The sequence below is a fragment of the Heterocephalus glaber genome, unplaced genomic scaffold (genome assembly GCF_053883595.1).
Source record: "Heterocephalus glaber isolate CG9 unplaced genomic scaffold, H.glaber_assembly_v1.0 deba00001610, whole genome shotgun sequence".
NCBI lineage: Eukaryota > Metazoa > Chordata > Mammalia > Rodentia > Bathyergidae > Heterocephalus > Heterocephalus glaber.
Genome location: NW_028258381.1, coordinates 7,304,211 through 7,330,719, shown reverse-complemented (window position 1 = coordinate 7,330,719; position 26,509 = coordinate 7,304,211). Strand labels below are relative to the sequence as shown.

Here is a 26,509-nt window from a genome sequence, read left to right as displayed (position 1 = left end):
CTATTTAAAAACTTCAATACTTCTTATACATCGCTCTAAGTTACTAAATATGGGCACACACAGGAACACACACGGGGACACACACAGGCTCAAGTGCACACCACACATGCCCAATGCATCAGATCCTGGGATCGCAAAGTGTGGAGGGAAAAGCACAGCCTCTCCCCTATGCCCTCTACAACACCTGGCTGCAAAGCACTCCTCACTGTCCTCTGGCTATGCACATAACTCACAGATGAAGCTGTTCAGGAGAACCTGGACTCCTATCAAGGTTTCTCCTCTAGCAAGGCAAAAAGGTCCAGAATATCTGCAAGTTATCAGGAGCCAACCAACTTTGAGTCTTTGAGCAAGACAGGTGATTGCTGTTGGCACAAACTGTACGGAGGCAGACAATTCAGGGATTTATGGACAGAGAGCACCAGAAGTACTACGGTGGCCACCTGCCAAGTAATTCCACTATCACAAAAGAACACAAGAGCTCTTTCCCAATTGGAAGGAGCACACTGTGGCAGCAAAGGCTTAAAGGAAATAAACAAGGGAACAATGACAAATCTATCAGTAACAATTTCACTGATCTATTCCAAATAATAAAATGCTAGTATGTCTACCTGTGAAAAAATGACCCACCATAATAAAAAATGCCATTTATTACAGACTCCTGCTGACCCCAACCTTGAAATTCTTCTGGAAAAATGCTACAGTACCTTGGGAATGAGCCACCCTTCCAGGGCCACAGAGAGCCACAGAGCACCCTTATTGACCCATCACTACCTGTGGTGTGTTTATTCAAAAGTAAGTGCAACCTTTATACAAACGACAACAATTCTAATGGGGTGGGGGTAGGGGGCGCAAATGTATGGGATTCATGAGCAAGAAAAAAGATCCTAATTGTAGAAGCAAGACAAAGCACTAAGTATATTTTTAAAATCCATCTTTCTGCTTAGACTGATGTCAGCTGGCACGTAATTTTACTTCCTGCAGTTAGTGACCTTTGAAGAAGGCTGATCTTACACTACCAGCCTAGAAGAAAAAGCACCAGATGCCAAGTTTCCTCACAGGTAACCAATATCACACTTGACCACTTCTGCAGTGGACAAATTCAAAACTACCAGAAGTTGCCAATGACTCTTAGTATTTCTAATTCTTTAGACTTTCAATAATGGCCATCATTATATACCATATGTTACAAAGTATCTCTTTATTATAAATTACATAAAATATGTATCATCTCTATAATGTAAATGTATCCTTCCAGAGTATTCGCTCAGATTAGAATTAAATCTTTTGTTGTTAATTTAAGGTTGTCCCTAATGAGAATATTGCCTTTCTCACTGAACAGTAGGCAATTTCATCCCACACTGCATATCTAAATATCTAATTTAACCTTGGTGCTGAGAAATGAATGCTGCACTTTGCACAAATTAAACAAGCTCTTTTTAAATTTTTTATATCTTTTTGAATTTTGGAACAGGGTCTTGATAAGGTGCCCAGGTTGGTCTTGAATTTGCAATCTGTCTCAGCCTCCTGAGAGGCTTGGATTACAGGTGTGTGTCACCACATCCAGCATGAAACTGTAACATCTTGATAAACTTATTCTTCTAGCTATACTGAGAGAATAATTATCTGTATGATGAAAGCATAGCACCTTCTCACCCTCACAGATATCAGTGACTCATTGATGATTTCTATCTGTAGAACTGACTTCTCTTCTCCTTTGAAATCAAACCACCACATCTACTTGTGCCTATGTCCACTGAAGACTTTCTATTTAAGTGGTCAATGTCAACAGAGAAAAGGTAAGGTGGAAATTCTCTGCTTGATGCTTGTCTTGCTTCAGGGTCTTATAAACTGTTATGTGAAGTTATGCTGTGGGATGCTCAACTTTTTCTGACTGAAGTAGACTTTGATAAATGCCAATCACCTACACCATAGAGTAGAAGAGCCACACTGAAAGATCATGGAGGGCTCTACAAGCCACCTCCACTGCTGGAGAAAGCAATTCATCATTCATGCTTCAAGGGTGCTGAAAACACAGCATTCCTATGGCTACACATGCCACTGAGAGCAAAACATTCATTTTCATGAGTTAAGGAACTCCACTTTCTGGCAAACCACCACTTCCCAATTCCCACTATGGTTTACCTTCAACCACACACACTTACAGATTAATGAATAATGGACAGAAAAACAGTAATCAATAATGTATGTGTGCATATTAAATATGTAATATCAAAAGAAACGTGATCTAACATTTAAATATTACATAATTCATGCCATTCTATATTGACTTATATTTTGCTAAGTTTGATACAAATAAACTATTCTACTCAACACAGTAATGCAAAAACTAAAGTTTATACTAGTGCACTGAAACCAGTAATAAACAAACCATACCCAATTTTTACCAAATGAAAAATGAAGAGTGGCCACAGAGTGGGCAGAGCCAAGAAGACATTTAGAAAGGAAAGTCAATGTTTAGATGGAATTCCACAACAGGTAAACTTTTTGGAGACAACAGTAACTACATAATGAACTGTTTCAGGCAAGTGAAAGCTGACTGACTCGTCATGCTAGGGCAGACCCATCCTGCAGAGAGAGAAGAGGAGAGGAGAGGATAGAAGGAAGGCCTGGAAGGGTCTAGTGAACTGGTGAGAAAATCTCAACAGGCTGCAGAAGAGACATGAATCAACAGTGAAACAAACCTGTCTTAAGACAACACAGCAGAGAAGGAGTGGGAAGCAATGAGCAGAGAAAGAGGTCTTTCACTAAGGTGAAGACATTATTAGGATGTAGGAAGCTATCAAGACTAATCGTTTAACTGACCCTTTGATTTTCCTCTATAAATAAAATGTAAAACTAATGAGGAAGGAACAGATCAACTTGTTGAATGATCCAAAGATAAAAGGTCTGGTGCTGCAATCCCTACTGAACAGACTGCGTGTGCCCTGGCACACAAGCTCAGCAGGACAGGTTGTTGTGGCAAGAGTAACCAGGACGAGAGCAGACATTTCACTGAGCACCTCTGCACAACACTTCATGTGTTCCAGAACATGGCTGCCCAGTAACCTCAGAGCTAGCTGTCATTATTATCTCATTTTCAGATTACAAGAGGGATTTTGGCACTCAGGAAACAGGTTCTGATGAAGGTAGCAAAAGTGATCTGCCTAGAGGGTCAGAGCTACTAAGCCAGGACTGCCACCAGGTCCTGCTCACCACTTCCTGAGACTCCAGCAGCAGGAACTGCCCTTAACAATCACAGAAGGATGAGGCAGCACACCAGAGTCCAAGAGCCTGAAGAAGCTCAGCCAAAGCAAGGCAGGTCCTATACCTGCACAGTGCCCAAAGGTTCTGTATTGAGGCACATTGCAGCCGCTGAGATGAACAGATGGGGCTGTCAGCCACATTTCACACAGGACCTCCTTGTTTCTAGAATATCCTGAATGACTAACACCATTCAGTGGAACAGATGCTGGCCAGCCTGCTTCTCCACCCACAGCATCCCAGGAAAGAAGGGTCCAGAAGCAAAGAACATTTGCAGCCACAAGAACAGAGAACTCAGCATCACCTGGATGAAGAGATAGATCAAAAGGCAGCACAGAGCCCTCAATGGGCTCTCAACAGCCTGCAGCTCTTCCCTTGAAGAGGAGAGATTGAAACAGGAGAGGAATATATCCAAGCGCTGCGCCTGCACAGCCGGCTCCTCATTCAGCCACAGGATTTTCAAACTAGGCATTCCTCCTAATTAAAAACGAAAGAGAGGTTCATTTATTGTTATGCTTATAGGAAACAATAAACAGAAACTAATCTCTTCCCTTCCTGATACACTAGGGGCTCAAAGCTTAAACCAAAATGCAAACATGAAAAAAAACTTCCCAGTTTAAAAGAAAAACAAAACAAAACAAAAAAAACCCAAAGGGCTAGCAAGCACATCTCACTGAAAATCTTTCTTCTTCTTTGCGGGGGTTGGGACAGAATCCAGGGCCTCACGTATGCTGGGCAAGTGCTCTACCACTGAGTTATACCCACAGCTTTGTTTTTTGGAGATGGGGTCTTACTATGTTGCCCAAGCTGATCTAGAACTCATGCTTCTTTTATCCATAGCCTCCTGAGTAGCTGGGATTACAGGTGTATACCACAATATCCAGTTCTTCTTTTTAATGGCTACATTTTGAAAAAAACCAGAAGCTTTTGCTACTGTCCATGTTTTGCTCTCTACCATTAGGACACATTCCAGAAGAGATGTCAGTATGCCAGTCCAGGATGTCAGAACATAGCCAGGCATGGGGGCACACGCCTATAATCCCAGCATTCTGGGAGGCTGACACAGGGGGATCCCAAGTTCAAGGTCAGCCAGGACAACTTAACAAGTTAGTGAAATCCTGTTTCAAAATAAAAAAAATTTTTTGAATGGCTGGGGATACAGCTCAGTGCAAAGGCCCTGGGTTCTCAGTACCAGGGAGGACACACACAGACACACAGACAGACAGACAGACAGATACACACACACACACACACACACACACACACACACACACACCCCAACAAAACAAAGGGCTGTTATACTGGAAATGCAGTCCATTCACCTCTTCCACCAAATCAGTGTATTTCAGACTCCTGTGTACAAAACAATCAGCCAGAAACTGTGATACATTTTCCTGGAATCTATGTGAAGCTTCTGATTTAGAGTGCTGTATACTAAGAAGTCTACATTTTAACAACTCTAAAATCAATTCTCTATAACCACAGTATTTTTTTTGTATATTCTTTTATTGGTACATTTTAAGTGTACAATATAATGACATTCATCATTGGAGATATACACCTTTACATACTCTCTTGGTTATTTTTTTCTCCTTCCCCTGCCCTCTCTTCAACCCCTTAACCACAGTATTTGACGAAAGGAAATTCCTGAACTGCAATTCTTAGTGTTTTATATATACATTTAAGTTAATAAAATCAAGAGAAATCCTTAAAGTTTACTTAAATCAGGAGAAATCACGGGAGACTCTGGATAGGACACTGAGCAGATGCGGGTGGTCTGCCTCTGAGCAACAGGAAGGAGCCAGAATGAGACCTAGGATGGTAACACCTTCCGTGACCCCAGCAGCTGCAGCTGTCTGTCAGGGCCACTGGCTGTAAAACACACACCAGAACACAGGGACAGCCCTGCATTTCCCAAAAACAAGCCCTGCTAACCAAATGGCATCAGAATCTAAGACCTCAGTAAGAAGTTCTTTCACTTTCTCCTTTTGTTTCTCATGTCACGCACTATTCTCAGTGGTGCATTTCCTACCTTCAAAGGGAAAACAACTCAGCAAGTTACTTGCACTTCTGAAAAGACTGAAGTGTTCTTCCACAAGAAGAGCCTTTTCACTATTTATTCTGGAGAGAAAAAATATTTTTCTCTCCAGAGAAATAAAATGCTAAACACAATTAAGACCCTCTGTGGGACTAATACTTAAGATACAGATAGTATTCCAAGGTATTCACAGGTGCCAGCAAGTACATGTCAGAAACGCACTCCCAGGGAAACCACCAGCTAATACAGGACCTGCTCCCTGTGAGCCAAAGAAAACTTGCTGCCTATTTTAGTCATTTTCACATTTTAAAATCATTAGGGGAAAAAAGAAAATTAATATTTCCTAATATAAGAAAATTATACGAAATCCCAATTTCAAGGCCTACAAAGTTTTACTGAAATGCTGCTGTATTCATTTGTGTTTGCATTGCTTATGGTTCCTTCCACATTTTAAGGACAAAGTAACGGAAACCACAGGACCTGCAAAGCCTAATATACATATTTACTAAAATACTACTTTCAAAGAAAATGTCTGCTAACCTTTGATCTATGGGAAGTAATAAATCTTCCATTATCATAGTTATTTCAAATATATAAAGTATTTGGAAAACCTCTGTTGGATTGCAAAAGACAGACACTGTAAAAAAAATTTTTTAAAACAGAAAAGCATAAAATAAAAAAAATAATCTACACCCTCCCACCCAGATATTACCATAGTTTGGAACACAGCTTCTCCTTTATCAGTATGTCTAAAGCATTTGCAAACATAGTTAAGAGGGCGGGTCTCATCAAAGCACAGGGATGAACGGGGAAACATCACCTGAGTTTCATTTGCTTACACACAGAGGCGTAATACAAAAATGGAGACTCATGGGGCATATTTAGGGTCAAGCACTGTACAGCAGAAGCAACTGGCAATGAAGAGTCAATAATGGTGCTGACTCATGGCCCCGTGTATTCGTTCTCTCAGGGATGAAGATAGCCTCAGATTTTCAAGTAAAGATTTTCAAGTATCTAACAATAAAAGACAGGAGCGAAAGACACACAAAATCAGGCATTGTTTAACAGCTTCTTTTTCACCTCCTGTCGCAGAAGTTTCTATGAAGGCTGAGACCTGATGATGCCCCTCACTCCACTTGCAGGTACTGATTCACCACTCCAGGTACCTTGACCCCTGAGTGGCCCTGTGGAAAATGAACAGCTGCCACCCTGGGAGGTTTTGCTGGAGAAAGTCACAGAAACAAAACAAATAACAATTCAAAAATGCAAAGGTTTTACTAGAGGAATACTGAAGGGCAAAGGGAATAATGAACAAATCAGGGCAGAGGCCCTGAGAGGGTTTTATGGAGAAACAGGCACACAAGGGGCTGGCTCTGCTGGATGAAAGGTACTTCTGGGACTGAAAGGTGACAGTACGCAATTCTCATGTGATGCAACCCTCCTGCCTTTCTCCGGCCTCTCCACCAACCAGTCAGTCATCCGTGCTCTGCTTCTGAGAACTACCAGTGCCAGACCCATGGCTGGTGCTAAAAATACAAGAGGGAGTGAAGGAGACTTGGGGTTGCCTTCAGAGAGCTGACAGTCTTAGAGGAACACAGGGGAATGAGCCAGATGATCACACCAATCCAACTATGGTGACGGCATACCATGAAGAAGAGAAGTAAGCTAAGGCTGAAGAAAGAAAGGACCTGGCTAAGACAAAGAGGGATATTTGGGGAAGAGAAACTCATCTGCGAAGATCTTTATCCAAAGAATAACAAGAAGAAGCTGAGGGTGAGCCCAAAGGAATGTCATAATAAGGTCTGTGCTTTGAAAGCAGACTCTGGATATAGTGGAAATTAACTGGAGGAACACTGAAAAGGAAATGGGAAGAGGGAAGATGGGAAGTAGCAGATTTATCTCAAGCAGATTAAGAGAGGCTGAAGAAGAATATGACTAGATTTATGAGATCTGGACCAAGAAGGTGGTGACATTCACTGCAGTGGAAAACGGTACCATTTCAAAACCCAGGTCTTCAGTTGGGGCACTTAAGACACTAGCAAAGAACCCAGAACTGCAGGGAGTCTTTAACTACAATGGGAAGGCAGACTGACTCTTTTGGCTCTCAGCCTACAGAGGCTGTGACATGTTAGTGACATATTTGTAAACAAAAAAGCTGGTAAACAATTGATGGAACTGACAGTTCTATTTTTCGTCTTTTATTAGACAAACTGCCACCATATCATTTGGAAACTTAGAAATACAAAACCTTGGCCCCATCCCATAATCTTTGATTAGAAACTACAGGGGCACAATTGTGTTTTAACACTGGGGGCAGGAGATTCTGATGTACAGAAAATCTAAATACCACTGAACATCTTTAAAGAGAGAGGCTAAAAAGGACACAGACAAATAAGAGGAACTTACCAATAATAAAGAAATTGTCCCTCCCAGGAGGCCTAATGATGAAACAGATTACAGAAAACCACCAGAGTGAGAAGTTATACCCTCAATCTTCATAACAGAGAATTTTGGCCTCAAATTGTTTGTTGTCAAGAGAAATTGGTATGTATGAACAAGGAGATGAGGCACCTCCAGTTTCCTCCAGAAGCTTGTCCCCAACAGAAGATGCCACACCTCAAAGCTCCCACCTCCTGACATTACAAGTAAAACATCCCCAGAACACGAGACGTCCTCTGCTCACTCCAGAAAGGCCTAGGTGTAGTTTTTTCTTTTCCTAAATATAGTAAAATGTCAGTTCCTCATGCAATACAGAGATTTATTTTTCAGTTGACAGATTTCAAGTTATCTTCACCAGGGTAGCATGTGAACGTTTCTGAAGCACCATCTAGATTAGTTCTCTTCTAAAGTAAGCTCACTCTGAGAAAAATGGGTAGGGTAGCTCTGGTATGAAAACCAATTCTGGCTGAGACTAGCAAATGAGAAGAAACTGTTAGTAATTCTAGTTTAAAAGAAACATATTTTAACTACAATTGAAAGACTAACTCAAAGTACCTGGTGTGGAAAAGAACTATATACACACAAAGGCATATTCACACACATGCACATTCTCACAAACACACTCATTCACACACATGTACATATACATTCACAAGTATGTGCACACTCATGATTTCATCTACACATTCACATATGTGTGTGCATAATCACAATCACATGCACTGGGACACTCATACTCATTCACATACCACACTTTTACTCATTCACACTCAGACACAAACTTCCACTCTTGTTCACACACATTCAGATACATATTTATACATATTATACATATTTATACATATTTATACACATGCACTCATGCTCACACACAGTCTCAACTCACATTATAACAGGCACACACATTCATACACGTGCACATGCAAACCCACTCTTGCACACGTGTGCAAACTCATTCTCACACTTACTTTTCACTCTCACCCACAGACACACACTTTCACTGTCATTTATACAGTGCATAGCCTCATTCACTCACACGTGCACACATACTCATACAGTCAGTCTCACAACTCTCTCACATACATACTCAGTCTCAGCAAGGTTTTGCAAATGAGTGACTATCAGCAAAGACCACAGAGGCTCTCATCATATTCACAGCCTGTGTGGGTAACTGAGGCATTTCAAACAAGCATCCAGAGACCCAAATGGACACTCTGCTCAGCAGCCCCATCTAAAATGTCAGCTTCAAACCCCTGATTATGTAATCCGGTAACAGTCCTGATGAGGATAGTCTATGGGGCTTTTTGGTTGTTGTTTTTTTGAGACAAGGTCTCACTATGCAATTCAGGCTGGCCTTGAACTCATTATGTAGCAGAGGCTGGCCTTGAACTCGCAGTGATCCTCCTGCTTCAGCCTCCAGAGTGCTGGGATTAGAGACATGTGCCACCACCTCCACACCTATGGGGCTTTTAAAAAGGAATGGAGCCCCAGAGGCCAAGCAGGGAGTCAATACCTTGAGGGACCCAAATGGAGGACCCCACCTGGTGGGAGTGGGATGCTGGGGACAAGCCTCTTTAGTAATAAAACAATGCCCCATTTTTAAAGTCATAAACAAAAGTGAGTACATGACGACATGCTAGCTGGTAAGCCACAGCACTATGTGTTTTTTATTTGGAAATAAGTCTGTTAACAGCTGGGTTTTGAAGTTATTTTAAGATTATTTTCCTTGCATATTCCTAGGGTGAAAAAAAACAAACAGAACTACCTGACTTTCTTCATTCCTGAGGTGCATCCTATAATGAACAGATGGAGGCTGCTCTACCTGGGATGGTCATCTGCAGAGGCCTGACGAGGTCCGGGTGCCTCAGCGGGTTTCCAGGGTACACGAACCACTCCTTGACCACTGGGTAGGTGGCACTGGCACCATCTGAGGAAAGACAGCAGCAGGTCAGTAGAGGCAAGCTCTTGGTCCATGAGCACTCATTGGCCTCCCAAGTACATCTTTTCCTGGAAAGGCTGAGCGTGACATGTTGTCTTGTTACCTTCCGTCACTGGGACAAAGTACCTGATATAAACAAGTGACTTTCAGAGGTTTACTCTTACTCATGGTTTAAAATGACTTAGTCCAGGTGAGTTGGCTCTCAGGCAGAAATGACACAGAGGCGAGGTAGGATAAAAGAAATGAAAAGTATGTAAAAAGAAGACAAGCAAATTCAAATTTTAAAACTGCACTTTTAAGAAAAACTACAGCTTCTGAGACAAGCCTTTTCCCTTCCAGGAAGCTCACTCAAAAAAAGGTAATTCCTAAAGGCCCTTTTGCAATACACTGTAAATTAGGGCTCTGGACCTGTCCTTTTCACCTGTAAATTGTGTTTCCTCCATCCTCGAGCAGCAGCAACACTGGAGGGGAATATAATCTCAACTTCAAACACACGAGGAAGGCTTGGACTATAACCTGACAGACAGAGAATACATATCTTGGATCGCCCATCTCAAAGATACCCCTTTAAATGTGCCCTGCTCCATTCTTTGAGTACATCCTAAAATAAACCCTTTTCATGTCTCTTTTTTACTGGCACATCCAGAAAATTCCTTTTTCATGATTATAGTCAGCAAATCTGCAAACTTATTTTAACCACTTAATCTGTCTCTTCAACCAGTCTATTGTTGTTTGCACAGAAAACACCTGCGTGTCTGTTTGTTTTATATTAACTATGTTTTGCATCCTTTTTAATTTGGAGCATTGTATTCGCCTTTGCTTTTTCTAGTGAAATCTAATAACAAGTTCTCGTTATTTTCTTTTATAATTGATGTTTATTTTATTTGTGAAAAATAACCTATAATTTTGTGCTACAATTGATAAAAACTCCTATCCTAAGTACATTAGATATAATTTTTATACTTCTTCAGAACTCAGTGATATTCTTTTACAATACAAAACAGACATATTTGGGGCATTGAGACTGAACAGGAAGGAAGTGCCAAAAGATCTGCAAAAGTAAAAACTGAAAAAGGGAGAAATGTTAGTATATCAGAGGGGAAAAGTCTGTGTTATGAAATGGAAAGACAAAAAAGCTGTCTCTTTATTGTCAATTATTCATAATACAGAGATGAAAAAACTTGAAAGAAGAAACGAAACTGAAAAAATTCCAATAGTGGTCAGTGATTATAATAATTCTATGTAGACCTCTGTCTGAAGAAGAGCAGGTGAAGATTTTTTCCCACATTGTGGGTTGTCTCTTCACACTGCTGTTGGTTTCTCTTGCTGTGCACAAGCCTTTTAATAAGAAGAGATCCCACTTGTCGATTGTTTGTGCTAGTTCACGGGCAACTGAGGTTTCGTTCATAAAATCTTTTCCTACAACCGATGTCTTCAAGGGTTCTACCTAACCTCTGTTCCAACTGGTTCAGAGTTTCTATTCTAATATTTAGATCTTTAATCCATTTTGATCTTCACCTGCTCTTCCTCAGACAAAGGTCTACTATCTCGAATCTATAAAGAACTTAAAAAGATCAGACCTCCCAAATTTAAAGACCCAATCCGAAAATGGGCATCTGAAATGAACAGACATTTCTCAGACAAAGAAGTAGAAATACCAAATAACTACATGAAAACATGTTCAACATCACTGGTCATTCGAGAGATGCAAATGAAAACAACCCTGAGATTCCACTTCACTCCAGAAAGAATGGCTGCTATCATGAAATCAACCAATAACAAATGCTGGCGGGGCTGTGGGGAAAGAGGAACCCTGCTCCACTGCTGGTGGGAGTGTAGACTGCTGCAACCACTGTGGAAATCAGGATGGAGATACCTCAAAGAACTAGGACTGGAAGTCCCATTTGACCCTGCTACTCCATTGCTGGGGATCTTCCCCAAAGAATAAAACAATCATACCACAGTGATACATGTGCGCCTATGTTCATAGCAGCACAGTTTGTGATAGCTAAAACTTGGAAACAGCCCAAATGCCCATCAACTGGAGACTGGATAAAGAAAATGTGGGTTTTTTACAAAATGGAGTACTACTCAGCCATAAAAAATGAGAAATTAGAGACATTTATACCTAAGTGGGTGCACATTGAGGCAATACTCTTAAGTGAAATAAATAGTACACACATGTATAAATACCAAATAGTTTCTCTGGTGTGAGAAACTGAAAGTGTAAATAAGGACTAAAATGTATAATAGCTAATGTGAAATAGGAAGAAAAGGGGCAAAGGGGAAGGAAGTGGGAGGGCTAGGGGAAAGGATAGAAGGGAATGGGATTAATATGAGAAAATGGAAAACTAGGAACAAAATCTTTGTAAATAGGGAGGAATGGAGGGGTTGAAGGGAGGGCTGGGCAAGGGTGAAAAATAAGAACCAAGAGAGACTATGTAAAGGTGCAAATTTCCAATGATGAATGTCATTATATTGTATACCTAAAATGTACCAATGATTAGAATGAATAATCGATCATGCAAAATAGGAAGAAAAGGTCCAAAGGGGTAGGGATAGTGGGAAGGGCAGGGGAAAGGAAAGAAGGGAAAGGAAAAATGATGAGAAATGGAAAAAACGGAAATAAAGTCTTTGTAAATAGGGAAGGGTGGAGGGGGTGAAGGGAGGGCTAGGAATGGGGAAAAAATAAGAACCAAGATGCATTATATAAAGGTACAATTCCCAATGAGAAATGTAATTGTGTTGTATACCTACAATGTACCAATAAAAGAATTTAATAAAGTGCAAAAAAAAAAAAAAGAGCAGAGAAAAAAAAGATGAAAAATAAATGTTGGGAAGGGTGTGGAGAAAAAGTAAAAAAAAAAAAAAAAAATTCTATGTGTTGTGCTGACAGAGTTGACCAACATCTAACAATCTATTCTATAATCAAAAAGCAAGGGAAAAATATTATTACAAAATATTTATGCACCTTCTGGACCAAACAATATGGAACTCATTTGTTATTTATTCAAAACAAAGGAGTTCAAAAAATCATTTACAACTTAGATTAGGTCTAACAGACCAAACAACAGAAAAATACAGGATAGCAAAACACCAACCAGGATGTCTATCATCAACGTCTTCACCATTATGTTTAGTGGGTAGATATTTTATTAAAATTACACCACCCACAGAAAAAAAGGAAAGGCCAACACAACAGTATAAAGTGTGTTATTCAAAGAAAGACAATAATGCAAAAAGAATTTGGAAAGAGACTAGACACAATTGTCTAGATTGTAATGTGTTCTGTACTGAATGTCTTAAGATGTACTGTACACAGAAAAATTATAAAAGAATAAATTTGATAAAATTGTTGTTTTTATATTTCACATTATCTCATAAAAATTAATGAAAAAATATGCAATTTTTGGTCATCCTGTATTTAAATAACTGGACTGGTAAGTGGTTAAAAAGGTGAGATAGGTTCCTTATCTCAGCCTTGGGTACTTCACAGATTCAACCAGGTGACAGTGAAAGGACATGGCAGAGGAAAGCTCTTCACTCCAGGGCACCTGGAAAGAGGGAGAAGGAGCTGTGGACAAAAACCATACGCCAAGGTCATGCCTCCAGTGAGCTTCCTGATTTCAGGAGCCCCCACCTCCAAACAGCACTTTCAGCTAGGAACTCATCAATGAGTCAATCCACCGATGACTACAGCGCCCCCATGAGCCAATCTCCTCTGAAAAGCCCCCCATCTGAACACAGGAGACTTCTGAGGGCACTGTTAATCTAAACTGTAACACGCAATCATCACCAGCTTCTCCCTTCCTCAGGGTGAGGGGGATCATCTAATCCAATGAGGGGAACGACTGCAGCTGATTCAACAGGTCCCAGGATGCCTTACACTGCTGCAGAAAGTGCTGCGAGAAAACTGCTGGAATATGAGAGCCCTTTCTGGTTTGGTGCTTACTGTCTTAAGCCATTATCAGTACTGAGACTACTCAAAAAGCTGGTAGCAATAATTGAGAACAAAGGTACTTCGGTATGCCGGATGATTATCATAAAAAGTTCAGCTGGACTTAAGTCTTTTACCTTGTTCAGCAAAGCCAGTGTGAAAGGAAGACTTTCTTGACAACAGTCTCACTCAATTTGTCTTGGAGCCATCCAATGCTGTAGCTACCACTTTCCGTCCTGTAGTGGAACTGACCTGTTGCCTGTCCCTGTGGGGATCCACCCTCAGAGACCTCTCTGTAACTACTGGCTCTTCTCCTGTCTCCTGAGCCTCTTACCTTGGCTGCTCCAGGCTCAAGCGCCCCAGACTCCACACCTCTCTGCAGGTACTGATTCTCTCCTCCCTTCAACTGACAGCTGCTTCCTTGCTTACTTCAATTCCTTCATCTGCCTTCAGCCCACACTACTCTACCAGGATGACACTGCCAGAACCAGCCATGGCCTCCTGACTGTAAAACCCAACGGATGCTACAGAGTCTCTCTGGCCTCTGGCCTGTGAGTGTCCATGTCCCTCTTGGGCTCCTCTCTACCTGGTCTCCTTTCCTTTGAAGAGCTGATCTTTTCTTGCCAGTCTCTAAATGCCAGCCCTGCCCTGGTGCACATCCCAGGGCTCCTGGCCTCTGTCTCTACACCAGGCCTCATTACTTTGGATACTTACACTACAGAACAGAGCACTAGCCGGCACCCACTGGTTCCCATGGGCAGATATATATCCTCTACTTCCTTGTGGAATCCTTATGACTTAATAACAGTTACAACTTTATGACAGATAAGTCCTCTTAACATGCCCACACCACAAAGAAGGAGAAGATGGCCTAGAGACGTAAACATTACTGTGTCTATACAGCACAGCCCTGGCATGAGCCAGTCTCCAGGACTCTACCTGACTTCTGTGCCACTCTCTTCCCACAGGTGCCCTAGCGCTAACAAACCCAAGGCCAAACTGCCCCTCTTCCCTTCACAAACCTTCTTCCTGCTCCTTATCTTAATGATGGGCTTCCAGTTCCCATAGCACCCAAACCACAAGGCTCTTGGCTGTGCCCTTTCCTTTGCCTCTTTGGATGCTCAGGCCTGGGAAGAGAACTCTCTCTGCATTCTACCACAGCCTGTCCACATTGGCACTGCTGTGTCAGTGAGGCTGTCTCTGCCCAGACCAGTCAGAACAGATCCCTGATCACTCCCTGTCTATCACCACATTCCCAGCCAAGCCAATCTCAATGTAAATAGCTAGGAGGCTTTTTGTTTTTCAGTTTTGTTTGCTTCTTTGGAGACTCACTAAGTAACCCAGGTCAGCCTCAAACTTGCAGTGATCCTTCTGCCTCAGCCTCCTGAGTGCTGAGATTACAGGTGTCCACCACCACACCCAGCTCTCTTTTAGTTTTTAAATGAAATTCAGGCTGCTCCCTAGTTAACAGCCAACCCAAGGCCCTCAAATTAAGAATGCAGGTCTGTCTGCCTGCTGCTTGTCTCTGCCCCAGCAGCTCTTACAGCAGGCTGCAGGGGTCCCCAGAGGCTGTGTGAAGGCATGGATTAGGGCCCACTTCCAGCACTCCTGATTGCTGGGTCTGTGCCATGACTCGCAACTCTTAAGCCTTGTCCAGGCAATGTGATGCTTCTGATCTGGGGACCTCACTAAGAACACACCATGCTCCAGCCACGCTGCAGGTCCACAAGATCTTTCAACTTACAGTGGCCTTCCTGGCCTCCATGCTCTCCTGACCTACACTTGGCTGACTACTACTCTTCCTGCACATCTCTGTCAGAGACTAGTCCTCAAAGACAATACTTTCCCAACCTCAGTGCTCTGGCTGGCTGCTACAAATGCTGACTTATAACTTGGTGTGATGGCACACACCTGTAATTCCAGTACTCTGGGAGTATGAGGCAGAAGAATAGCAAATTTGAGCCCAGACTAGGCAACTTAGCAACATAGTGAAACCGTGTCTCAAAATAAAAATTTAAAAGGTCTTGGATGCAGCTCAGTGCAAAGGCCCTGGGTTTAATCCCCAGCACAAAAAACAAAACAAAACTGGCTTACTCATGCACAGGCATCCAACTCAACTGTGAGCTCCTGCAAGCAATGACCCTCTGTTTTTTGCAGAAGGCCAGACCAGAATACATTCAACTTAGCCTAAATTTCACTCCTTGGGAGAGAGGAGAAGGTTGCTTTTGACAGTCCCTGAGTGCATAATGTTCTAAACTGGTACTGGCTCTATCAACTCACTGGGAAGGACACTGTCAACTCTCCCCTTCGGAAGCTGTTGTAACTAAAATGACACTGCTTAGAATTCAGCCAAAAGTTATGTGCTATACAGACCTTTGCACAGGAGAAACTCCTAGTTTCCACCTGCAAAATGATAAAAACTGAATTAGGCTGACTTGATTTTTCATTGTCTATATAAGATTTCATCTGAAACTTTGGTAAATTCCAGGGAAGATACAAGAAAGAACTTGGTAATAAACACGAAGAAAAATAACTAGTTTTGGAGAGTTGGGGTACAGGTAAAAGAGGCATTTTAATAAAAACCAGGAGCTAGAGTATCCTACAAACTGTGTTCCCACCTCACCTTTGTGACTGCACAACAGACATGGCTGTATTTCTTTCTACCTAAGGAGGACCAAATGTAGCACACACGGGCTGGAAAGGTCACTTATCATGTAAACAGCATCTATACCCACCCCAACTCAAGTGCAGCTGTTATAGACAGCTAAGTTAGGTTAGGCAGTGAGACAGGGCTAGGCCTTCGTGGGAGTCAGTACAAAAGATACAAACGCATTACTACAACTCTTCACACTGTTGGTGGTTTCTCTTGCTGTGCAGAAGCATCCCCCCCCATTAAGTTTATTGGTCCATTTTAGGTATAAAATACAGTTACATACATCATTGGGATCTTGTACCATTACATGAGTATCTTGGTTCTTATTTTTTTCCCCTTCCCCTGCCCTCCCTTCACCCCCTCCATCCTTCCCTATTTGCAAAGACTTTGTTTCCATTTCTTTCCTTTTCTCATATTTTTTCTTTTCCCTTCTTTCCTTTCCCCTACACCTCTCCCACTTCCCCTGCTCCTTTAGACCTTTACTTCCTATTACACAATATCAATTATACATTTTTAAAATTACAATATCAAGATCTAGGAGACATTACCACAGATTTTACAGAATTTAAAAGGATATAGAAAGCATATTTCAAAAATCTGTTTTGAAATAAATTTGACAACTTCTAAGAAGTACCTTGGAAGACAAATCAATGAAACTAACTCTGGAGGAAATATAAAATTTGAATAGCACCTATTAAAGAAAGTATATTCCTAGCTTGAAAACCTATCTATATGACAACAGCAGGCTCATATACATTTTAACTAATAAATTATATCAAACATTTAAAGCAGAAAAAAAAAGGAACACTTCTCCCCTCATTTTAGGAAATCAACATTGTGCTAATACTAAAACTGGAGAAAGATAATAGAAGAAAAAAGTATGAACATAGATAGAAATTTGTTTAACAAAACAAACTATCAGAAGTCAGATCTGGCAGTATGTAGAAAGCGGTTTTATTATAGGGATGGCAGTGTTGGTTCAGCATTGGAAGACCCACCCCTAAAAGTCATCATTTTAACAGAGGAAAGGAAAAAGCCATATGAAACGGTTACTAGTTGGAGAAAAAGTATCAAACTAAATTCTACAGCTGTTCATGGTAAAAGCTATCAGGAGACTAGAAGTAGAACAGGACCTTCTCAACAGAATAAAGACATGTACTCCATACTTCCAGCAAAAATGCCTTATATGAATGGAGAAGATATAATGCTTTCTCCCTAAGGTGGGGAACAAGGGCAGATATGTCTACTCTTCATCTGTCTATTAAACTTTGAAACATAGGCCTAAACGAAAATAGTCTGGCAATAAAATGACACAATTAGGATAGGATTGGCAAGGTAGAAGCAAAATCTTTATATGTACATGAAATGATCATCTACAAAGAAAATACTAAGAAATCTCTAGGAGCCCCTAGAACTTGTACTTGAATTTAGCAGGATTAGAAAACACAAGGTATATATAAAAATTCAGGTCTATGCATACTTGCTATAAATGAAGAATTGGATATTGAAATTTAGAAGTTATGTAGAAGTACAAAGGGCCTAGAAAAGTAAAAAGAAAAAGAAAAAAAAAACAGTGTTGGAAGACGTTTAGTACCTAATTTTAAGACTTCCTCTAAAGCTACAGTAATCAAGGCAGTGTTGGTGTAAGGAAAGACATATACATCATTGGAATAAAACAGAGAATCTAGAAATAGAACCACACATACATGGTCCACTGAGTTTTGAAAGATTATTTACATTTTATAGAATATAAACTCAATTCAAGAGCAGAGGAAAAGATAGTGTCTTCAGCAAATGGCTCTAGAACACCTGGAATCTGTATATAAAAAATTAACCTCAACCCTTTATTTCCATACATAAAAATCACTTGAAAGGATCTATGAACCTAAATATGAAAGACTAAAACTATAAAACTTTAAGAAGAAATTATAAGGGAAAATGTTTATGAATTTAGGGTAGGCAAGAACTTCCTAGGATACAAAAAACATGATGTATAAAAGAAAAAAACTGATAAATGAGATTCCATCAAAATTTAGAACTTTGGGGAGTCGGCCCGCTGCAGACAGGCAGGTCTGTGCGCGCCCTGCCGGGGTCCTGAGTCGCGCTGAAGACGCCTGGTCACCCCGCTGCAGACAGGCAGGTCTGCCCATGCCCTACCGAGGTCCTGGGTCGCGCAGAACATGCTGAGTTGGCCCGCTGCAGACAGGCAGGTCTGTGCACGCCCTACCGAGGTCCCGGGTCGCGCGGAAGACGCCGAGTCGCCTTGCTGCGGACAGGCAGGTCTGCCCACACCCTACCAAGGTCCTGAGTCAGGCGGAGGACGCCAAGTCGCCCTGCTGCAGATGGGCAGGTCTGCCCATGACCTGCCTGGGTCGTGAGTTGCGCGGAACACGCTGAGTCGGCCCGATGCAGACAGGCAGGTCTGTGCATGCCCTACCAAGGTCCTCAGTCGCGCGGAAGATGCCTGGTCACCCAGCTGCAGACAGGCAGGTCTGCCCATGCCCTGCCGAGGTCCTGAGTCACACGGAGCACGCAGAATCAGCCCGGTGCAGACAGGCAGGTCTGTGCATGCCCTAACAAGGGCCTGAGTCACGCGGAAGACACTGAATCACCCCATTGCAGATGGGCAGACACTTGATTCCACACTACAAAGACGCAGAGGACACCAAACCTCCAAACCAAGGTACTGAGTCCCACTGTTCCTGGCCCAGAGGTAGGGGCTTCTCAGCCATCATCCCACTGCTCCTGGTCCAGAGGAAGGGGCTTCCCGGTCACCATCCCTCCCACTGCTCACAGCCCAGAGGAAAGGGCTTTTGGGCCACCTTCTGTCCCACTGTTCCTGGCCCAGAGGAAGGGGCTTCCGGGCCACCATCCGTCCCAACACTCCCGGCCCAGACGAAGGGGCTTCTGAGCCACCATCCCACTGCTCCTGGTCCAGAGGAAGGAGTTTCCTGGCCACCATCGCTCCGACTGCTCCCAGCCCACAGGAAAGGGCTTTTGGGTCACCATCCCTACCACTGCTCCCGGCCCCTGTCCCCCCTCACCCAGCTCAGAGGAGGTAATCCATGCAGGTGCTAACAGCCCGCCGGCCCAGTCGAAATGAGAAAACACGTAAATAAGTCTCAAAACCAGACTTCCAGATCACCTACAGCAACCCCAAAGGGAAATGAGATGGAACACCCTGATACTCAACCACCTGGACCCACTGAACTGGCAACAAAAGGGGATCTGGAAAAAATGAAATCAGAAATAATTTCTCAGATAACAGGAGAAACTGTGCCCCTGGTGCAAGATATGATTAATAAATCTAGAGAGGAGCGGAGGAACATGATGGAATCCCAACATAAGAAACAAATGGAATCCATAAAACAGATGCAAATAGATTTCCAGGACATGAAAAACTCCACTGAAAGTCTACACAGCAGAATGAGCCAACGTGAGGACAGAATTTCAGATAGAGAAGATAAGATTGCAATTAGTGACCAGGAAAAGAAAAATTTCTTCAAAATTATAAGGGAAAATGAGAAATCAATCCAGCAGCTCCTAGATGATGCAAAAAAGAGTAACATAAGACTGATTGGGCTCAATGAAGAAACAGGAGAGAGTGCAGATGACATAAAAAATCTCTTCACAGAAATAATGGCAGAAAACTTCCCAAGCAGGGGAAAAGAGCTTGACATACAGATAAGTGAGGCACATAGGACTCCAAATAGCCTTGATCAAAAAAAAATCTACACATAGGCATATAATTGTTAAGATTCCAGAAACACAACAGAAGAACAAAGTTCTACAAGCAGTTAGAGAAAAGAAATAAATCACATACAAAGGAAAGCCCATCAGAATCACAGCAGACTTCTCAACACAAACCATCAAGGCAAGAAGAGCTTGGAGTGACATATTCCAAGCCCTAAAAGAAAACAGCCTCCAACCCAGATTGATGTACCCTGCAAAACTATCTTTCAAAATGGATAGAGAAATAAGATACTTTCATGACAAAGAGAACCTTAGGAACTTCGTGAATACCAAACCAGTACTCCAAAGAATTTTACACAATATCCTAGGAATAGACATTGAGGGTCACAACCCCAGGAAGCAAAGCAAAATGAACCCATCTGGTATAACAAGAAATTAAATGTAGAGGGGGAGAACTCAACAAAAAGAAAAAGTCATGGCAATGACAAGTCAATATGTTTCAGTTATAACCATCAACATTAATGGTCTCAATTCACCAATCAAAAGAAACAGACTGGCAGAATGGGTCAAGAAGCAAAATCCAACAGTATGTTGCATATAAGAAACACACTTAATTCTAAAGGAAACTCATATACTGAAAGTTAAAGGGTGGAAAACAATACTGCATGTGACAGGAACCCGAAAAAAACCAGGAGTAGCTATCCTCTTTGCAGATCAAGTAGATTTCAAACCAACACTGATTGAAACAAAGAAGGACACTACACATCCTTGTAAAGGGAAGAATCCAAGAGGAAGAGATGACAATCATAAATATCTATGCACCAAACACTAGTGCACCCAACTATATAAAACAAATACTAACAGACATGAAAAGTCATATATGCACTAACACAATTGTAGTGGGGGACCTCAACACCCCACTGTCACAAATAGATAGATCACCTAGACTAAAAATAAGTAATGAAATACTAGAACTCAATCGAACTCTTGAACAAATGAACTTAACAGATGTTTACAGAGTCTTCCACCACACAAAATCAGAATACACATTCTTCTCAGCTGCACATGGGTCATTCTCAAAAATAGACCACATACTCACACAAAGAACATGTTTAAGTAAGTGCAAAGGAATTGAAGTTATCCCCTGTATATTATCAGACCATAGTGCGATGAAATTGGAGATCCATAGCAAAAGAAACTCGAAAAATTTCATAAACACGTGGAAATTGAACAACACACTTCTGAATAACCAATGGGTCACAGAGGAAATTAAAGAAGAAGTCAGACAGTTCCTTCAATTAAATGACAATGACAATACAACATGTTGGAATCTATGAGACACAATGAAAGCAGTCTTACAAGGGAAATTCATAGCAGTGAATATGCATATTAGGAAAACTGAAAGAGCCCAATTAAACAACCTGATGCTGCACCTCAAGCTTCTAGAAAAAGAAGAGCAGGACAACCCCAAAGCTCATACAAGGGAGGAAATTGTAAAGATCAGAGGAGAAATCAATGCAATGGAGACTAAGAGAACGATACAAAAAAATCAATGAAGCCAAGAGTTGGTTCTTCAAAAGAATCAACAAAATTGACAAACCTTTAGCCAACCTTGTCAGAAAAAGGAAAGAAAAGGCCCAAATCCATGCAATTAGGAATGAAATCAGTGAAATTACAACAGACCCAGCAGAAATCCAGAGGATCGTCAATACCTACTTCCAGAACCTATACACCAATAAGATGGACAACACAGAAGAAATGGACAGATTCCTAGATACATATGAATTACGAAATTTGAATGAAGAAGACCTAAAAATTATGAACAACCCAATATCAACCAATGAAATTGAAAATGTAATTAAAAACTTACCAACTAAGAAAAGCCCGCGCCCTGATGGCTTCACTGATGAATTCTACAAGACATTTAGAGAGGAACTGCTGCTGCTACTGTTTAAACTCTTCAATGAAATTGAAAGGGAAGCAATACTCCCAAATTCATTCCTGGAAGCTAGCATCACCTTGATCCCCAAAGCAGAGAAAGACCCAACTGAAAAAGAGAACTATAGGCCAATCTCACTAAATGAACATAGATGCAAAAATCCTTAATAAGATACTGGCAAACAGAATGCAGAAGATCATCAAGAAGATCATACACCCTGATCAAGTGGGATGCATCCCAGGGATGCAGGGATGGTTCAATATACAAAAATCAATTAATGTAATACACTATATCAATAGAGCCAAGGACAAAAACCATATGATTATCTCCACAGATGCAGAAAAAGCATTTGACCAAATCCAACATGCATTTATGATAAAAACCCTACAAAAAATTGGAATAGATAGTCTCTACCTCAGACTGATAGAAGCCATCTATGAAAAACCAACAGCCAATATCATACTAAATGGTCAAAAACTGAAATCCTTCACACTCAAATCAGGAACAAGACAAGGATGTCCACTATCACCACTCTTGTTCAATATAGTTCTGGAAACATTAGCCATGGCAATTAGACAAGAGAAAGAAATAAAAGAAATAAAGATAGGTAATGAAGAAGTTAAATTGTCATTATTTGCAGATGACATGATACTCTATATAGAAGACCCCAAGAACTCCACCAAAAGTCTTCTAGACTTAATAACCAAATTCAGTCAAGTAGCTGGTTACAAGGTCAACACACAAAAATCAATAGCTTTCCTCTACACCAATGACAGACTCACTGAGAGAGAAATAGGGCAAATTATTCCTTTCACAATAGCATCCAAAAAACTGAAATACCTAGGAATCATCCTAATCAAAGAAATCAAAGACCTCTTCTCTGAAAACTATGGCACTCTGAAAAGAGAGATTGAAGATAATATCAGAAAATGGACAGACATCCCCTGCTCCTGGGTAGGAAGGATCAATATAGTGAAAATGGCCATACTTCCAAAACTGCTATATAGATTTAATGCAATTCCAATTGAAATCCCAGCAGCATATTTCATAGACCTTGAGAAAACAATCCAAAAATTCATTTGGAACAAGAAGAGACCCAGAATAACAAAAGCAATTCTAGGTAACAGAAACATGGCAGGGGGTATCACAATCCCCAACCTGCAACTGTACTACAAAGCTACTGTGATAAAAACAGCATGGTACTGGCAAAGAAACAGACTTCAGGACCAGTGGAACAGATTAGAAGATGCAGAAACAATGCCAGACACATTCAGCCATCTCATCTTTGACAAAGGAGCCAAACATCCTCACTGGAGGAAAGAGAGCCTCTTTAATAAATGGTGCTGGAAAAATTGGGCTTCAACTTGCCAAAGATTAAAACTAGACCTATATCTCTCACCATGCACTAAACTAAAATCAAAATGGATTAAAGATCTAAACATTAAAATAGAAACTCTGAACCACTTGGAACAGAGGTTAGGTAGAACCCTTGAAGACAACGGTGGAGGAAAAGATTTTATGAACAAAACCTCAGTTGCCCGTGAACTAGCACAAACAATCAACAAGTGGGATCTCTTCTTATTAAAAAGCTTCTGCACAGCAAGAGAAACCACCAGCAGTGTGAAGAGACAACCCACAATGTGGCAAAAAATCTTCACCTGCTCTTCCTCAGACAAAGGTCTACTATCTCGAATCTATAAAGAACTTAAAAAGATCAGACCTCCCAAATTTAAAGACCCAATCCGAAAATGGGCATCTGAAATGAACAGACATTTCTCACACAAAGAAGTAGAAATTGCAAATAAATACATGAAAAAATGTTCCACATCACTGGTCATTTGAGAGATGCAAATGAAAACAACGCTGAGATTCCACTTCACTCCAGAAAGAATAGCTGCTATCATGAAATCAACCAATAACAAATGCTGGAGGGGCTGTGGGGAAAGAGGAACCCTGCTCCACTGCTGGTGGGAGTGTAGACTGCTGCAACCACTGTGGAAATCAGGATGGAGATACCTCAAAGAACTAGGACTGGAAGTCCCATTTGACCCCGCTATTCCACTGCTGGGGATCTTCCCCAAAGAATTAAAAGTATCATACCACAGTGATATATGTGCACCCATGTTCATAGCAGTGCAGTTTGTAATAGCTAAAACTTGGAAACAGCCCAAATGCCCATCAACTGGAGACTGGATTAAGAAAATGTGGGTTTTTTACAAAATGGAGTACTACTCAGCCATAAAAAATGAGAAATTAGAGATATTTATAGCTAAGTGGATGCACATTGAGGCAATACTCTTAAGTGAAATAAATAGTACACACATGTATAAATACCAAATAGTTTCTCTGGTGTGAGAAACTGAAAGTGTAAATAAGGACTAAAATGTATAATAGCTAATGTGAAATAGGAAGAAAAGGGGCAAAGGGGAAGGAAGTGGGAGGGCTAGGGGAAAGGATAGAAGGGAATGGGATTAATATGAGAAAATGGAAAACTAGGAACAAAATCTTTGTAAATAGGGAGGAATGAAGGGGTTGGAGGGCTGGGCAAGGGTGAAAAATAAGAACCAAGAGAGACTATGTAAAGGTGCAAATTTCCAATGATGAATGTCATTATATTGTATACCTAAAATGTACCAATGATTAGAATGAATAATCGATAATGTAAAATAGGAAGAAAAGGTCCAAAGGGGTAGGGGTAGTGGGAGGGGCAGGGGAAAGGAAAGAAGGGAAAGGAAAAAATGATGAGAAATGGAAAAAATGGAAATAAAGTCTTTGTAAATAGGGAAGGGTGGAGGGCGTGAAGGGAGGGCTAGGAATGGGGAAAAAATAAGAACGAAGATGCATTATATAAAGGTACAATTCCCAATGAGAAATGTAATTGTGTTGTATACCTACAATGTACCAATAAAAGAATTTAATACAAAAAAAATTTAGAACTTTGTATGACACCGTGAAAATGAAAAGTAGTCCTTAAACAGACCATATTTACAATGCATATAACCTATGACCAGACTATATAAAGAACTCTTACAGCTCATTAACAGACAACCCAATTAAAAAGAAGACACAAGAAGATGATAAATAGCCAGTACAGTATAAGGAAAGGTGTGCAACACTAGAATCAGAAAAATACTAATCAGTACAATAACAAGATTGAATTATACACTCATTAGGGAGATGAAGTTAAAGTTTTAAAAGCCTTGTAATGACTTTTTCTTTTAGTTGGAATCTCCCCTTTTGCGTTTAATTTGTCACGCCCAATGGATTTATTCTGCTGGGCTTCCTGGGGTTGTGATCCTCATTGTCTTTTCCTAGGATATTGTCTAAAATTTTATGGAGTGTTGGTCTGGTATTCATGAAGTTCCTAAGGTGCTCTTTATCATGAAAGTATCTTATTTTTCCATCAATTTTGAAGGATAGTTTTGCAAGGTACATCAATCTGGGTTGCAGGCTGTTTTCCTTTAGGGCTTGAAATACATCACTCTTAAACTCTTCTTGCCTTGAGGGTTTGCATTGAGAAGTCTGCTGTGATTCTGATAATCTTTCCTTTGTATGTGATTTGTTTCTTTTCTCTCACGGCTTGTAGAATTTCGTTCTTCTGCTGGGTTTCTGGAATCCTAACTATTATATGCCTATGTGCAGATTTTTTTGATCAAGGCTACCTGGAGTCCTACATGCCTCACTTATCTGTATGTCAAGTTCTTTCCCCCTGTTTGGGAAGTTTGCTATCACTTCTGTGAACAGTATTTATGTGCACTCTCTTCTCTTTCTTCATTGACTCCAATCAGTCTTATGTTATTCTTCTTTGCATCATCTAGCAGCTACTGGATTGATTTCTCATGGTCCCTTACAATTTTGAAGCAATTTTTCTTTTCCTGGTCACTAATTGCAATCTTATCTTCTATATCTGAAATTCTGACCTCACACTGGTTCATTCTGCTGCATAGACTTTCAGTGGAGTTTTTAATCTCCTGGAAATCTGTTTGCATCTGTTTTATGGGTTCCATTTGTTTCCTATGTTGGGATTCCATCATGTTTCTCAGATCCTCTATTTTTTTTGTCTGTGTCCTCTCCAGATTTATTAATTGTGTCTTGCACTATGGGCACAATCTTTGCTGTTATCTGAGAAATTATTTCTGATTTCATTTTTTCCAGATACTTTTTTGTTGCCAGTTCAGGGACTCCAGGTGGTTGAGTATCAGATTGTTCCATCTTGTTTCCCTTTGGGGTTGCTGTAGGTGATCTGGAAGTCTGGTTTTGAGGCTTGTTTACACGTCTTCTCATTTCCACAGGGGGCGGGGGTTTTGCTGCTGGCACCTGCACAGCTCACCTCCTCTGCCCTAGGAGCAGTGGAATGGCAGTGGGGAGCCTCCTCCTGGGCGCTAGGATTGGCTCACCTCCTCTGCCGTAGGAGCGGTGGAATGGTGGCAAGGGACCTTCCTCCTGGGTGCTCTGTGCAGAAGCTTTTTAAAAAGAAGAGATCCCACTTATTGATTGTTTGTGCTAGTTCACGTGCAACTGAGGTCTTGTTCATGAAATCTTTCCTACACCAATGTCTTCAAGAGCTCTACCTAACCTCCCTTCCAGCCAGTTTAGTGTTTCTGTTTTAA

At 41.1% G+C, this 26,509-nt stretch overlaps 1 protein-coding gene across 10 annotated transcripts in view; it reads right to left on the bottom strand.

The window, feature by feature from the left end:
• Fam120b (family with sequence similarity 120 member B) overlaps positions 1–26,509 on the bottom strand; it is a 109,240-nt gene that overhangs the window by 35,062 nt on the left and 47,669 nt on the right. For 7 of the 10 annotated variants that reach the window (XR_015445387.1, XM_087196014.1, XM_013067090.3 and 4 more), the window contains 2 exons: positions 9,561–9,665; positions 3,566–3,738 (listed from right to left, as the gene is read on the bottom strand). Coding sequence is in view for 6 of the 10 variants with exons in the window: in XM_087196014.1 (XP_087052140.1) it covers positions 3,566–3,738; positions 9,561–9,665 (278 nt within the window). In the remaining 4 variants the exon portion in view is untranslated. The remainder of the gene's footprint in view (positions 1–3,565; positions 3,739–9,560; positions 9,666–26,509) is intronic. The other 3 variants (XR_015445388.1, XR_015445391.1, XR_015445390.1) reach the window with 1 other exon arrangement.